Raw genomic sequence first — 15,248 nt, 5'->3', positions numbered from 1 at the left:
AAGGCAGGAATGACACCCAACACGGTCTACAGGCGCAAACGTTCTTGCTTAGTATATTTGACGTCAACACTTAGCTTTCTTCTAATACTTGGTATCAACATTTATAGTTCATGATTCCCTACTTATTATAAGAGTATATTGTTATCTTTGTTTGACACAAGCCTGACTGAGCTGCACGTCCCTTCAGACTCCGTGTCCTCCCTGGTCTGTAGTGATGGTCTTCATTGGATGTGGCAGGGGCCCGTGTACCACTGGACAACCGTTTCAGCATCGTGCTGGTAGTAATGCCCGGCTTGTGACGCTGACTTAAGTGATCCAGCTGCACTATGATTCGATATGTTACTGCAAGTAAATAAATTGCCATTAAATAACTTGAAAACTAATATTCTGTTTGATATCCAATCTGCATATACCAACGGGGAACAAAATGCTTCATACCAAGTGATGTAAATGACGTAATTGAAAAAAAACATGTTAGGTCAATAGTCTGATCAATCGTTCATCATAACATAATTGATTTAACAATGTCACTATCAGGTGTGACCATCGTTTCCATGGATACAGGCGAGGCAGCCGCGGCCCATTGTAGACAACAGATAATTGAAAACAGTTAGAAATAGAATATAATTCCAGCGAATGGTACGACAGAGCGCCCAATTTCGTCAGTTTATTCGCAATAACCAAATCAGTTCGCCTGCTATGTGTGATACCGCCCCACATTACGACACGACCGCCCTTATACCGATCATTGGCAAGAATTGTTGACAAGACGTACGGCTCGCCATTACGTCGCCAATAAGGTTTTCTGCCATTTGTGAACCTGATGCGAAACCTTGATTTCTCTGTAAACATGGTGTAACGTGAAGGTCCGTTTAGAAGAGGTCTCCAGCAACCCATGCTTGCCATAAAAGGCGACTATGCTTGTCGTAAGAGGCGACTACCGGGATCGTCTGGTCAGGCTCGTTGACTTGGTTGATGCATGTCATCGCATCCCAATTGCGTGGATTGATGCTCATGATGTCAATCACTGGATTATCTGGTCCAGACCCGATTATTTACAGACCGCCGTCTTATAGCTGGAATATTGCTGAGTGTGGCGTTAAACAACAACCAATCACCATTTTTTTCGCTGCCTATGGTCACCCGGTTGGTAGCAGTAGATGTTGAAATTCGCCTTCCTGTTACTGTAAGTGTCCATTATTTGGCCCAGCATGCCCAGGTCTCATTCCATCCCCAGCCAGGGTACTTGTCCCACAGTCGAGAAATTACACTTTTTGATTTGCCCAACATTCGGGAAACTTCGGATATTGCCACCACCCCTTGAGCCCTTAACTGTTCGGATTGATCATTAATGATTTAGTACTGAAGATGGATTTGGAAAGGGAATTCAGTTTCATGTAAAACTTATTCAATTCTCTCCTTATATTTGTTGATGTGTAGTGCGAGACACTGTGCATAGTTTGCAGACTGTTTTATCTTCTTTAACAATATTGTTATAAGTATCAATTGTTTATTAATATAGATAAAACGAAAGTAGCCGTGTTTAAATCTGGTGTTGTTCCCTCAAGACACGAAAAGTGGTATCCTAAAGGTGTAAACTGTATTTCATTTTATAAATAATTACCGTTTTGTTTTCTCAAATATTGACTTGCAGTAAACATTCTGATAATGCTCTTCTTCAAGCTGAGCATGTGCTGTCGAGTACATTAGCTTCTCTCTCACACTATACCTGTAAGGTTATGTTGTTTCATGTGTAACTCTGAAACATCTCGATTGTACGTTAAATGATCAACCTAAAGCCATGCAGAGTTTGGGAGACTCCAGTACCTTCTTCACCTCAGTGGGGGCACGGGTGGCCCAGTCGTCGAAGGCGCCGCGATTCACTGTACAGAGATGCATCCCTTGGGCACGCCAGACGCCTATGATTGTGGGTTCGAATCCCGGTTCGCCCCGACTATGTTTCTAGGTTTGTCAGCACCATATCCGTGCTCGTGGGTTTCACCGAAGTGGTAAACGTCTGAGACCTGCATTACTTCGGGCTTTCCTCCCACATTAAGCTGACACGCCGTGATATAACTGGAATACTGTTAAAAGCGGAGTTAAAAGCGGCGTTAAACCCAACTCACTCACTCTTCACCTCAGTAAAGTCTTCAAAACGTTTAAGGTGGATATGTGGGGGACATTTCGAAATTTCACGCATCAGTGACAGAAATGATAGCCGATTCAATTCCCTATTTGAATTGTACCATATAGTCCAGTGTTTTTTCAGGTGATCAATTCACTCGCCTTTGCATGTGTTTGTGACGGGTGCCATGGGTGTGGAGGATACGCTCACCTTTTTGCGAACACCTGGTGTCATCACTTTTTGATAGTGATTCATAGCAGAGATTTCTATTAAATATGTAAAGGGTTTTGTCGTTTTTATTAACCTTACAGTATGTAAGCCTTGTATTACGTTTTGTTGCAAAGAGATCAGTATGCACAAATCTCCTACCCGTGAAGATTCCGGGGTAGAATAGGTCTTCAGCAACCCATGCTTGCCGTAAAAGGTGACTATGCTTGTCGTAAAAGGCGACTAACGGGATCGGGTGGTCAGGCTCGCTGACTTGGTTGATGTATGTCATCGATCCCAATTGCATGGATCGATGATCATGATATTAATCACTGGATTGTCTGGTCCAGATGCGATTATTTACAGACCGCCGTCATATAGCTGGAATATTGCTTAGTGCGGCGTTAAACAACAATCCAACCAACCACAACTCTCGTTTTCCTAAAAGGAGCTACAATATGTCATTACAGTTGGCGATGAATGGTAATATTAACTGGGTGCCACGATTAAGATCTCTTTGGTTGATGCATGTCATCGTATCCCAATTGCGTGGATCGATGCTTATGATGTCAATCACTGGATTGTCTGATCCAGACTCGATTATATGATCCAGATTCGATTATTTACTGACCGCCGTCATATAGCTGGAATATTGCTGCGTGTGGCGTTAAACAACAAACAAACAAATCCTATTATTGTGGCTTTGGTTCTGTGTGGGAGAAGCAGGATGTAGATTAGTATAGCCTTTATTCCAGAATTCATGCTCCGGTTCAAATGTAACTACGAACAAAAGTGACATCTTTCTTTAACAAATACTCGTAGTCCACAGTTACTCTTTAAGAACATATTTCATAATGATTTCCATCTTTCAGCAATATCAGTAAATAGGCTTCACGTTCCACAAGCAGTTTCGTTGTAGTTTCATGTGAGTGAGTGACCATTGTTTACACCGCTTTTTGCACTATTCCAGCAATAGGCTTCACGCTATGGAATCACACGTCTCTCTATTGATCGGGTACGTATTTACATATACCTTGGAAAGAACAACATTGTGTTGTATGTGTTATGAGGATTGTATCGAGAACGAACACCACGTTGTGTTTCGGAATCGTATGCAGATCATCGTCGACGATCTATCCCTAATAAATATATTATGTTACCTGCTCATGTCTTCTAAACAAGAGTCTGTTCACACACATTTAGCATGCCTCATTCTCCTTAATGCTACGTCAGCAACTGCTTCTTTCACAACTACAACTGCTATCGCCAACTCTTTGTTGTCATCTCACGTGTTTCCTACGTGTAATCATGGTATACTAGATATTGTAGCCAAGAGCCGTTTCCCCACTCAAGTACCTAACCTGGGAATGGAATTGAGTGAAACTTATGAATTTGATGTGTAGCTCCTCGTGTGTTATCCGCGTCGTGTTTTAACCATAGGAAAACTGTACTAGTTATGTTTAGCACTGATTTCTTTATTCCGAATTCACTTTCCAAATGTCTGCCATAACATACATATCAATCAAACACAACTGTGGACATGTCTTCAGAAATCCTCAATTACATCTTACTATTCCATCCCAATCCACTGAGGCATGAAAAAATCGAAGTAGTCTTTCGAGAAAGCGTTTCTGAGTGAACTTCCGTTTCGGGCCGGATGTCGGTAATATATGGTGGTTCCTCCTGCTAAGTATGCGGCCCACCAACCAAACGTCCCGACTGACATGATGGTGTGAGTACACTGTGTCATCAACGCCATATCTGTCGTAGCATTGTGACCTTCCATGTAGATGACGTCACTTCCGTTCAAGTGACTCTTCGTCCACGGGAAATTGTCCGAGAAAAGAAGAAACACAGGATTCGATACTTTCTTGCGGAAGTAGTCAAACGCTTTATAGAAGTAGTTTTCCGTTGGGACTCTGTATCCATGATTGATGAATCGAGGATCTTTTGTAATGTCACCTCTTCGGATGTGAACAGCTATAACAGTCGCCGACTCCCACCCTCCTGTGGATAGTGTCTTCTGGATTATCTCCCTTGCGGCCTTCCTATTGGAGTCACTGAAGGTGAACTGCCGCCGGATGTCGGCCTCCGCGTGCCGGAAGTACATCCAAGACTGTAAATATGTGTTTACACCGAAGTTGACCCCTTGGGTTAAAGATTTGTTGAAGAAACTTTCATCAAACCGGCAGCTCCATCTCGGCCCAACGTTCCTAGCCCCATCACATACGCAGAAACTGTCGATCAATTCAGCTTTCAGGCTGAATACTCTATTCAAGGAACGCGATTTTTCTGTGACAACTATTCTGTTGTTGCGTTTTGCAATGGCATAGGCAGAGGCGTATGAGAACATCTGGTTCCCCAGCCCGCCGAACACTCTGTTGCACAGGTAGATTTTACCTCTCTTAAATTCGCTGAGAAAGGGGTCCTTGCAGGTCGAGATGAGTTGGGACCTCGTGGGTATAGATGCAGCTGGGATAGTGTGGATGTTGTTGTTGGCGTTGGTGGTACTCAAGTCAACTGCGATGACGTTGACGATGGCGTTGACGATGGCGGTCCTATTAGGATCAATGATCTCCTTCTGTTGACTCTGGGAATACAGCCAGGTCTCACTGGACAGCAGGACATAGATGCAGACAGTCGTCAGAGGCAGCAGGACGAAGAGAAATACATCTGTGTCATAAAACAAAATATATGTCACGGAGATCAGCATTGATGATAGTCAATATACAGATATGTATGTGACACAGATAGGCAGACATGAATGCGTCACACAGATAGGCAGACATGGATGTGTCACACAGGCAGGCATATATTTGTCACAGAGTTAGGCACATATGGATATCTCCCACAAAGGGTAGTCTTGCTGTCAAATCGTTCGCTCATCACAACGAGGTCCCGGGTTCGATTTCCCAGATGGGTACAATATTTGCAGCTAATTTCAGCTGCCGATATAGCTGGAATATTACTTCGAGTCACGCACTCTTTCTCAAGATGTACATTCGCTGTCAGTGTTGCACACAGGCGGGCAGACATCGGATGTCAAACACAGCCAACAATGCCGATGTACCTGTGTGTCTGCCGATGTACCTGTGTGTCTGCCGATGTACCTGTGTGTCTCCCGATGTACCTGTGTGTCTGCCGATGTACATGTGTCTGCCGATGTACCCGTGTGTCCACCGATGTACCTGTGCCGATGTACCTGTGTGTCTGCCGATGTACCCGTGTGTCTGCCGATGTACCTGTGTCTGCCGATGTACCTGTGTGTCAATCAGTGTACCTGATTGTCTGCCGATGTACCTGTGTGTCAACCAGTGTACCTGATTGTCTGCCGATGTACCTGTGTGTCCACTTTTATACCTGTGCAGATGTACCTGTGTGTCTGCCGATGTACCCGTGTGTCTGCCGATGTACCCGTGTGTCCACCGATGTACCTGTGTGTCTGAAGATGTACCTGATTGTCTGCCGATGTACCCGTGTGTCTGCCGATGTACCTGTGTGTCTGCCGATGTACCTGTGTGTCTGAAGATGTACCTGATTGTCTGCCGATGTACCTGTGTGTCCACCGATGTACCTGTGTGTCCACCGATGTACCTGTGTGTCTGCCGATGTACCTGTGTGTCTGCCGATGTACCTGTGTGTCTGCCGATGTACCTGATTGTCTGCCGATGTACCCGTGTGTCTGCCGATGTACCTGTGTGTCCACCGATGTACCTGTGTGTCTGAAGATGTACCTGATTGTCTGCCGATGTACCCGTGTGTCTGCCGATGTACCTGTGTGTCTGCCGATGTACCTGTGTGTCTGCCGATGTACCTGTGTGTCTGAAGATGTACCTGATTGTCTGCCGATGTACCTGTGTGTCCACCGATGTACCTGTGTGTCTGCCGATGTACCTGTGTGTCTGCCGATGTACCTGTGTGTCTGCCGATGTACCCGTGTGTCTGCCGATGTACCAGTGTCTGCCGATGTACCTGTGTGTCCACCAATGTACCTGTGTGTCCACCAATGTACCTGTGTGTCTGCCGATGTACCTGTGTGTCCACCAATGTACCCGTGTGTCTGCCGATGTACCTGTGTGTCTGCCGATGTACCTGTGTGTCTGCCGATGTACCTGTGTGTCTGCCGATGTACCCGTGTGTCTGCCGATGTACCGAGATACGTTCACTATGAAAGGAGAATAAATGTCGTGGTGACGTCTATCATACTCACTCAAAGTTGGCTTGTGTTTCAGGCCCCACGTCCACCCCATGATGCCCCGCGGAGTGTCGTCGTTGTATCACACCGCGTGAACCCACGTCACACTTGAGAAATGGGGATGTTTGAGCTCACGTGAAGTTGTGAACGTAATATTTTACTTTGTGCTTAATCCCGACCCCCTTGAGGATATATCTTCCCTCACCCCTCCCCCATCCCTCAGCCCCACCCCCTGCGGGCTCCTCCAACCTGCTGCCTCCTACACACAGGACAGTATGTAGTACTGATCGATACATCTGTATAGGTGTGCTATTATACTGAGCCAATCACAAGCCGAGGTGGTTATTGAAATATTGTATTGTTGACGTCAGTGTGTGGTGGCGCTACTGGGGGCACGGGGATGACGGAGACACGACCTGTGCTTCGTGTTCCGTGATCCCCTAACCCTGCAGCTTGTGGTATACTGAATTGACAAATCAATGATATTCTTCTAGGTTTCAGTCTTATAGATTTGCCTGCTTTCGTAAAGTGGTATCACGACCAACACGTCTATATCGGTTTCTAGCATGAAACTTCACATTTGACCAAACCACCCCTCCACCTCACCTCTCCTCATCCCCTCACCTACCACCAACACCATCAACCAACTCTCCAGCACCACACACACGCATGCGCAAACACACAGACACGCAAACACACACATGCATACAAACACAAACACACACACACACATGCACGCCCGCAAATACACACAACTCCCCTCACCCATCACGTCCCCCCCTGTCCCCCACCTACAATCCCCTGTCCCCCACCTACAATCCGCTATCCACCACCTACAATCCCCTGTCCCCCACCTACAATCCCCTGTCCCCACCTACAATCCCCTGTCCCCCACCTACAATCCCCTGTCCCCACCTACAATCCCCTGTCCCCACCTACAATCCCCTGTCCCCCACCTACAATCCCCTGTCCCCACCTACAATCCCCTGTCCACCACCTACAATCCCCTGTCCCCCACCTACAATCCCCTGTCCCCACCTACAATCCCCTGTCCCCCACCTACAATCCCCTGTCCCCACCTACAATCCCCTGTCCCCACCTACAATCCCCTGTCCCCCACCTACAATCCCCTGTCCCCACCTACAATCCCCTGTCCCCCACCTACAATCCCCTGTCCCCCATCTACAATCCCTTGTCCCCACCTACAATCCCCTGTCCCCCACCTACAATCCCCTGTCCACCACCTACAATCCCCTGTCCCCCACCTACAATCCCCTGTCCCCCACCTACAATCCGCTATCCACCACCTACAATCCCCTGTCCCCCACCTACAATCCCCTGTCCACCACCTACAATCCCCTGTCCCCCACCTACAATCCTCCGTCCCAACCTACAATCCCCTGTCCCCCACCTACAATCCCCTGTCCCCTACCTACAATCCCCTGTCCCCCACCTACAATCCGCTATCCACCACCTACAATCCCCTGTCCCCCACCTACAATCCCCTGTCCCCCACCTACAATCCCCTGTCCACCACCTACAATCCCCTGTCCCCCACCTACAATCCTCCGTCCCAACCTACAATCCCCTGTCCCCCACCTACAATCCCCTGTCCACCACCTACAATCCCCTGTCCCCCACCTACAATCCTCCGTCCCAACCTACAATCCCCTGTCCACCACCTACAATCCCCTGTCCCCCACCTACAATCCCCTGTCCCCCACCTACAATCCCCTGTCCCCCATCTACAATCCCCTGTCCCCCACCTACAATCCCCTGTCCCCCATCTACAATCCCCTGTCCCCCACCTACAATCCCCTGTCCCCCATCTACAATCCCCTGTCCCCTACCTACAATCCCCTGTCCCCCACCTACAATCCCCTGTCCCCCACCTACAATTCTCTGTCCCCACCTACAATCCCCTGTCCACCACCTACAATCCCCTGTCCCCCACCTACAATCCCCTGTCCCCCACCTACAATTCTCTGTCCCCACCTACAATCCCCTGTCCACCACCTACAATCCGCTATCCACCACCTACAATCCCCTGTCCCCCACCTACAATCCCCTGTCCCCCACCTACAATCCCCTGTCCCCCACCTACAATCCCCTGTCCCCCACCTACAATCCCCTGTCCACCACCTACAATCCCCTGTCCCCCACCTACAATCCGCTATCCACCACCTACAATCCCCTGTCCCCACCTACAATCCCCTGTCCCCTACCTACAATCCCCTGTCCCCCACCTACAATCCCCTGTCCACCACCTACAATCCCCTGTCCCCCACCTACAATCCTCCGTCCCAACCTACAATCCCTTGTCCCCCACCTACAATCCCCTGTCCCCTACCTACAATCCCCTGTCCCCCACCTACAATCCCCTGTCCCCCACCTACAATCCCCTGTCCCCCACCTACAATTCTCTGTCCCCACCTACAATCCCCTGTCCCCTACCTACAATCCCTTGTCCCCACCTACAATCCCTTGTCCCCACCTACAATTCCCTGTCCCAAACTACAATCCCCTGTCCACCACCTACAATCCCCTGTCCCCCACCTACAATCCTCTGTCCCCACCTACAATCCCCTGTCCCCACCTACAATCCCCTGTACCCCACCTACAGTCCCCTGTCCCCTACCTACAATCCCCTGTCCCCACCCACAATCCCCTGTCCCCCACCTACAATCCCCTGTCCCCTACCTACAATCCTCTGTCCCCCATCTACAATCCCCTGTCCCCCACCTACAATCCCCTGTCCCCACCTACAATCCCCTGTCCCCACCTACAATCCCCTGTTCCCACCTACAATCCCCTGTCCCCCACCTAAAATCCCCTGTCCCCCACCTACAATCCCCTGCATGTCCGCCTGTGGGTTCATTATTGACCACTTCTTACAGTTCATGTCATAACTCACATGCATCATCCCGAGTTGTTGACAGACAATGTCACGTGTGATGCCAGCGTGTTACACAAGGCTGCAGGTTCGGACGCTGCCACCTACGACGTGGTGCATTACGTTTCACTGACAATGTAAATATGACGCGGCCATGTTGGCTCTCCAAAGTTTACCTGGAGACTCCTTCAGTACAGCATGGACTCCATCGACTGTGTCAACATGGCGAGGCCACTGACGGGGAAACACGCCCATTACAGGAGTGTACATTTGATATGAGGGAGTGGGACTTTTAAAAAGCAAAATCTGTTCCTGAACATACAAAGAAAATCGATGATCTGACTTATAAAGTGTAGTGTGTCAAAGACCTGGTCCGGCATCGTCTCTCAGGGTAGACCGACTCCGTGGTCGAGATGTAGAGCGTCCGGTGACCGGAAGGTCGGTGATTCGATCCCCGCCCGGGTCATACGTGAAGACGTCATCTCTTAAGACCTTAAGAGATGGCACTTTTGTTGCACTGCTCGGCATTAAGCGAATAAAGTTGTTGTCCATAAATTATGTCAACGTTGTCAAACAAGGACTGGTCGGCTCAGAGTCAATATACTGTGTCTGAATGGGGTATTTATGTTGGACTTGTCAACTCTGAGTCAGTGAATGAGTATGGTTTTACGCCGCTTTCAGCGATATTCCAGCAATATAACGGCGGGGGACACAAGAAATGGGCTTCACACATTGTACCCATGTCGGGAATCGAACCTGGGTCTTCGGCGTGACGAGCGAACGCTTTAACCACTAGGCTACCCGACCGCCCCTCAGTAAACTGTGTGTGGGTAGGGTAATTGTTAGTAGTACAAAGACTGACCCCGAGTCCCGGCCGCCCAACCAGCTGACGTGGCTACTATTATAGCATTTTTAATCATTATTGGAATCTGTCTCGGCTGATGAACGACACTGAATATTCTATGGAATGGACGTTTCGTATTTACAACATAACAAAGAGCTGACAATGGGGTTCATATCGTATGAAACACGCCTATCTGGGACGCCAGGTGCTGAAGCCAATGAAGCATTGCGGATGTATGTTCTCCCGAGATACCAGGCTCCAGCTGGCGCTTTATTGATGTAGGATTAGATCACAGTCATCAGTATTTAGTAACCCAAAACGTTTACTGAATATTCTCACTCAGATTACTCTTCAAGTTTTAGTCCCACGTGAAATTTGATACATGGCTTGTGTATTTAACCTACAGAGGGTCACGATAAGGTCGGCATAAAACAGCAAGAAAGTCGATATGTAATTCTAGAGAAGGTCGGCATAAAACAACGAGAAGGTCGGCATATAACCTAGGCTCGTATAGTGTCATTGTGTGTCCTTGTGAGTCACTGTATACACCCGTATGGTGTCCATGTGAGTCACTGTATACACCCGTATGGTGTCCATGTGAGTCACTGTATACACCCGTATGGTGTCCATGTGAGTCACTGTATACACCCGTATGGTTTCCATGTGAGTCACTGTATACACCTTTATGATGTCCATGTGAGTCACTGGGACCCGTATGGTGTCCTTGAGTCACTGTATACACCTGTATGGTGTCCTTGTGAGTCACTGTATGCACCCGTATGGTGTCCATGTGAGTCACTGTATACACACGTATGGTGTCCTTGTGAGTCACTGTATACACCCGTATGGTGTCCATGTGAGTCACTGTATTCACCCGTATGGTGTCCATGTGAGTCACTGTATACACCCGTATGGTGTCCTTGTGAGTCACTGTATGCACCCGTATGGTGTCCTTGTGAGTCACTGAATGCACCAGTATGGTGTCCTTGTGAGTCACTGTATACACCCGTATGGTGTCCTTGTGAGTCACTGAATACACCAGTATGGTGTCCTTGTGAGTCACTGTATACACCCGTATGGTATCCATGTGAGTCACTGTATACACCTGTATGGTATCCATGTGAGTCACTGTATACACCCGTATGGTGTCCTTGTGAGTCACTGTATACACCTGTATGGTATCCATGTGAGTCACTGTATACACCTGTATGGTATCCATGTGAGTCACTGTATACACACGTATGGTGTCCTTGTGAGTCACTGTATACACCCGTATGGTCTCCTTGTGAGTCACTGTATACACCCGTATGCCGTCCATATGAGTCACTGTATACACCCGTATGGTGTCCTTGTGAGTCACTGTATACACCCGTATGGTGTCCATGTGAGACACTGTATACACCCGTATGGTGTCCTTGTGAGTCACTGTATACACCCGTATGGTGTCCATGTGAGTCACTGTATACACCCGTATGGTGTCCTTGTGAGTCACTGTATACACCCGTATGGTGTCCTTGTGAGTCACTGTATACACCCGTATGGTGTCCTTGTGAGTCACTGTATACACCCGTATGCTGTCCATATGAGTCACTGTATACACCTGTATGATGTCCATGTGAGTCACTGTATACACCCGTATGGTGTCCATATGAGTCACTGTATACACCTGTATGGTGTCCATGTGAGTCACTGTATACACCCGTATGGTGTCCATGTGAGTCACTGTATACACACGTATGGTGTCCATATGAGTCACTGTATACACCTGTATGGTGTCCATGTGAGTCACTGTATACACCTGTATGGTGTCCATGTGAGTCACTGTATACACCTGTATGGTGTCCATGTGAGTCACTGTATACACACGTATGGTGTCCATATGAGTCACTGTATACACACGTATGGTGTCCTTGTGAGACACTGTATACACCAGTATGGTGTCCTTGTGAGACACTGTATACACCCGTATGGTGTCATTGCGAGTCACTGTATACACACGTATGGTGTCCTTGTGAGTCACTTGGTATTGGGAAGATTTCCACGGCGACCGAGAATATTTTGCCTGATTTTTTAATTTTGGTATGTTGACATATATATGTGATTTTCATATCTGTTTGAAGGCTTGATATTCCAAAAATATAATGTGCATCCAGTTGACTAAGGGAATGGAATGTGTGACAGTGAGAAAGCTGTCAAAATGGATCCAATATTAAACAACCTTTTCCAATATTTTAGCCTCAAACAGTAAAAGTAATGTAAAAATAATTAAATCTACACACAACATATAGATAATCGATTTCTTAATGTTTTCAGTGTAAATGTGATTTCATTTGGATGTTTTAAAGAGTTTTCATTATGTTTTCTCATCGTTTCTCATCCATTATCTTAATTATCAAATACTACCATCAGTGACATACGTATTTAATAATGATTACTTTGTTTGGTATCCTTAGTGAGAAAAAGAATTAATTTTGTAAAACAAATACCTTGTTAAAGAGCAAAACGAATGCATGCTTGTGGTTCTTTTTTCACGGTTATAAATTGTATATGTTCCCTCAAAGCTGTAGTTAAACTTGGTCAAAAGAAAAAGGAAAGACATAATAAACGAAAACCATTGATACTAAAGATTGTGCTAGGCATAATTTCGAAGTTCAATAGCAAGAGTATATATTTTTCCTTTTATGACAAATAATTCCATTACTTTTATTGACCTACAAGCATTATCTATTTCAAACTTTTCCTTTTGTAGAATGGGATGAAATGGGAATCTGTACTGGAAATTCGTATGGCCTTGAATGTAAATGTACATACCTAGGGGTAAAACACTTCAAAAGTCGTATTTATAAAGCTAATGAAAGAAAAAGATGTATTTCATGGCCTGGCGTTACCAGTACATTTTGAGCTAAGGCCTCAGTGAATCAGCCCAGTGCGGAACACAACTGACGGGAGAGAGTATGTCTACTAGTGGGCTCAGTGAAACAAATTTGTTCAGAGCTTTCAGAACATGATTCGGTTGGTTTGTTTGTCAGCGATATTTCAGCTATATGACGGCGGTCTGTAAATAATCTAGTCTGGACCAGAAAATCCAGTGATTAATATCATGAGCATCGATCCACGCAACTGGACAAGCATAGTCGACTTTTACGGCATGCATGGGGCCGAAGACCTATTCTACCCTGGATCTTCACGGTTCTTGAGCACATGAACTGAACACTACTTTCATTAATCGAAGTAATTCATATTTTCGCAATTCTCTCTTTCACGTAATCTATATTTTACTTATGATTGTACCGGAAAAACAATATTGCCTCCTTTCACCTGTGCAAGTCATCGTTTCCTTGTATTAAATGTAGCCTACTCGACACTTCTTGACCTTTCAAATTCAAGTATTATAATTGTCCAATTACATCTCATTTCAAACATTTTAAGAATTCGATATAAACCATTAACAACACATCATAACACCCGAAGTATAATAAGCGGTCTGTGTGATAGCGCAAAGAAACATATGGCGCCCGAGTTATGAGTGATCGAAAATAGGTTTGTTGAATAGATTTGCAGCCTCTGAAAACATTCAAACGATTTTGATTGAATCTACGTGTAGTTACCCTTGGATGGGTGTACGTTAGTATAATCTTGTTAATTATCAAGAAATAATGATGATGTCCGATATTGAGCGATGTCAATTTGAGTGTTGTTACGGCTGTTTAGCAATCTTTTACATTTTGTCCTTTGAAAATGTCCGATGTCAAATGCCCCGAATTTGTTTTTATCGCTAATAAAAGAGCACGGTCGCTTAAACATACATGGACGTAACCGGGATTTCTTCAAGTCATACATTCCAAACAGTCATTCGTAATCTTTGAAACTGTCTGCGTATGAACTAATCACGACCACTTCCGTCAATTTTGTTTTGCCGTCAAAAACACAGACCATTTCATAGGGATAAATATAACTTACGGAAAGTTCTGTGAATGTGTACTTGGACATAAATGTCATATGTCTATCACCGTCAGGGTATGTACTTTCCAGTGATATGAATTTTTGGACATTTTACTTGCCATATTCGGGTGCTTCCATGTTACGGCTCATGTAGAAAGGCAGGAACAAGAGAGAGGGAGAGAGAAAGAGAGAGAGAGAGAGAGGGGGGGGGGGGGGAGAGCGGGGGGAGAGGGAGAGGGAGAGAGGGTGAGAGAGAGAGAAAGAGAGAGAGAGAGAGAGGGGGGGAGAGAGCGGGGGGAGAGGGAGAGGGAGAGAGGGTGAGAGAGAGGGAGAGAGAGAGAAAGAGAGAGAGAGGGGGGAGAGAGAGCGGGGGGAGAGGGAGAGGGAGAGAGGGTGAGAGAGAGGGAGAGAGAGAGAGAAAGAGAGAGAGAGAGGGGGGGGGGAGAGAGCGGGGAGAGAGGGAGAGGGAGAGAGAGAGAGAAAGGGAGAGAGAGAGAGGGAGAGAGAGAGGGAGGGAGAGAGATGCAGAGAGAGAGAGGGAGAGAGAGAGATAGGGAGAGAGAGGGAGAGAGAGAGGGAGGGGAGAGAGAGAGGAAGGGAGAGGGAGAGAGAGTTCTTAACACAAATCTTTTACATGTACATATATAATGTTGAACACGTAATGCCTTAGATATAGCTTAATTTTCTTAAACAACGCGATCTGCATTGCCGTATATATACTCACACGCAAAAGAAACGCAAGTGTTTTTAAGCAAATAGGTAACAAACACAGAACCATAAATTGATACGAGTTTTAGCCTCTAGGGAAGCCTGATGGTGTTATCAATATTTTTGGTTGCATTTTGGAAGCCCCGAGTAAACACGCAACATTATAAACGAATCGCCAAAACGCACCATTTCAATGAATATGTGGGCATCATGCACCCATTTCTCGCGAAATCGAAAATGCACGAACTGTCACGAACTGTAGTGGGTATAAAACTGTGGTCGATTCTTGGACCTACCACTCCTTGGTCAACAATGGCACGCCTAACTCAAATTC

General features: G+C 46.4%; 1 protein-coding gene across 1 annotated transcript; it reads right to left on the bottom strand.

Annotated features, from left to right (window-relative positions):
• Positions 1 to 3,675: 3,675 nt before the first annotated feature.
• LOC139444577 (galactoside alpha-(1,2)-fucosyltransferase 2-like) lies at positions 3,676 to 6,709 on the bottom strand. The gene is made up of 2 exons (XM_071225459.1): positions 6,543 to 6,709; positions 3,676 to 5,005 (listed from the first exon to the last, which is right to left on the bottom strand). Exons 1-2 carry the CDS (start codon positions 6,580 to 6,582, stop codon positions 3,903 to 3,905), a joined length of 1,143 nt encoding a protein of 380 aa, XP_071081560.1. The 5' UTR covers positions 6,583 to 6,709; the 3' UTR covers positions 3,676 to 3,902.
• Positions 6,710 to 15,248: the final 8,539 nt, after the last annotated feature.

Source organism: Haliotis cracherodii, unplaced genomic scaffold (genome assembly GCF_022045235.1).
Source record: "Haliotis cracherodii isolate W230 unplaced genomic scaffold, xgHalCrac1.p SCAF_56, whole genome shotgun sequence".
Lineage (NCBI taxonomy): Eukaryota > Metazoa > Mollusca > Gastropoda > Lepetellida > Haliotidae > Haliotis > Haliotis cracherodii.
The sequence above is the reverse complement of the archived record's forward strand: the minus strand, read 5'-3'. Positions and strand labels throughout refer to the sequence as shown.

Bases quoted from the DNA above. Each gene is read 5' to 3' on its own strand.
- LOC139444577 (XM_071225459.1), bottom strand. From the start codon at position 6,582: ATGGGGTGGACGTGGGGCCTGAAACACAAGCCAACTTTGA. The intron at 5,006-6,542 runs GTGAGTATGATA...TTTATGACACAG, and splicing joins GAAACACAAGCCAACTTTGA to ATGTATTTCTCTTCGTCCTG.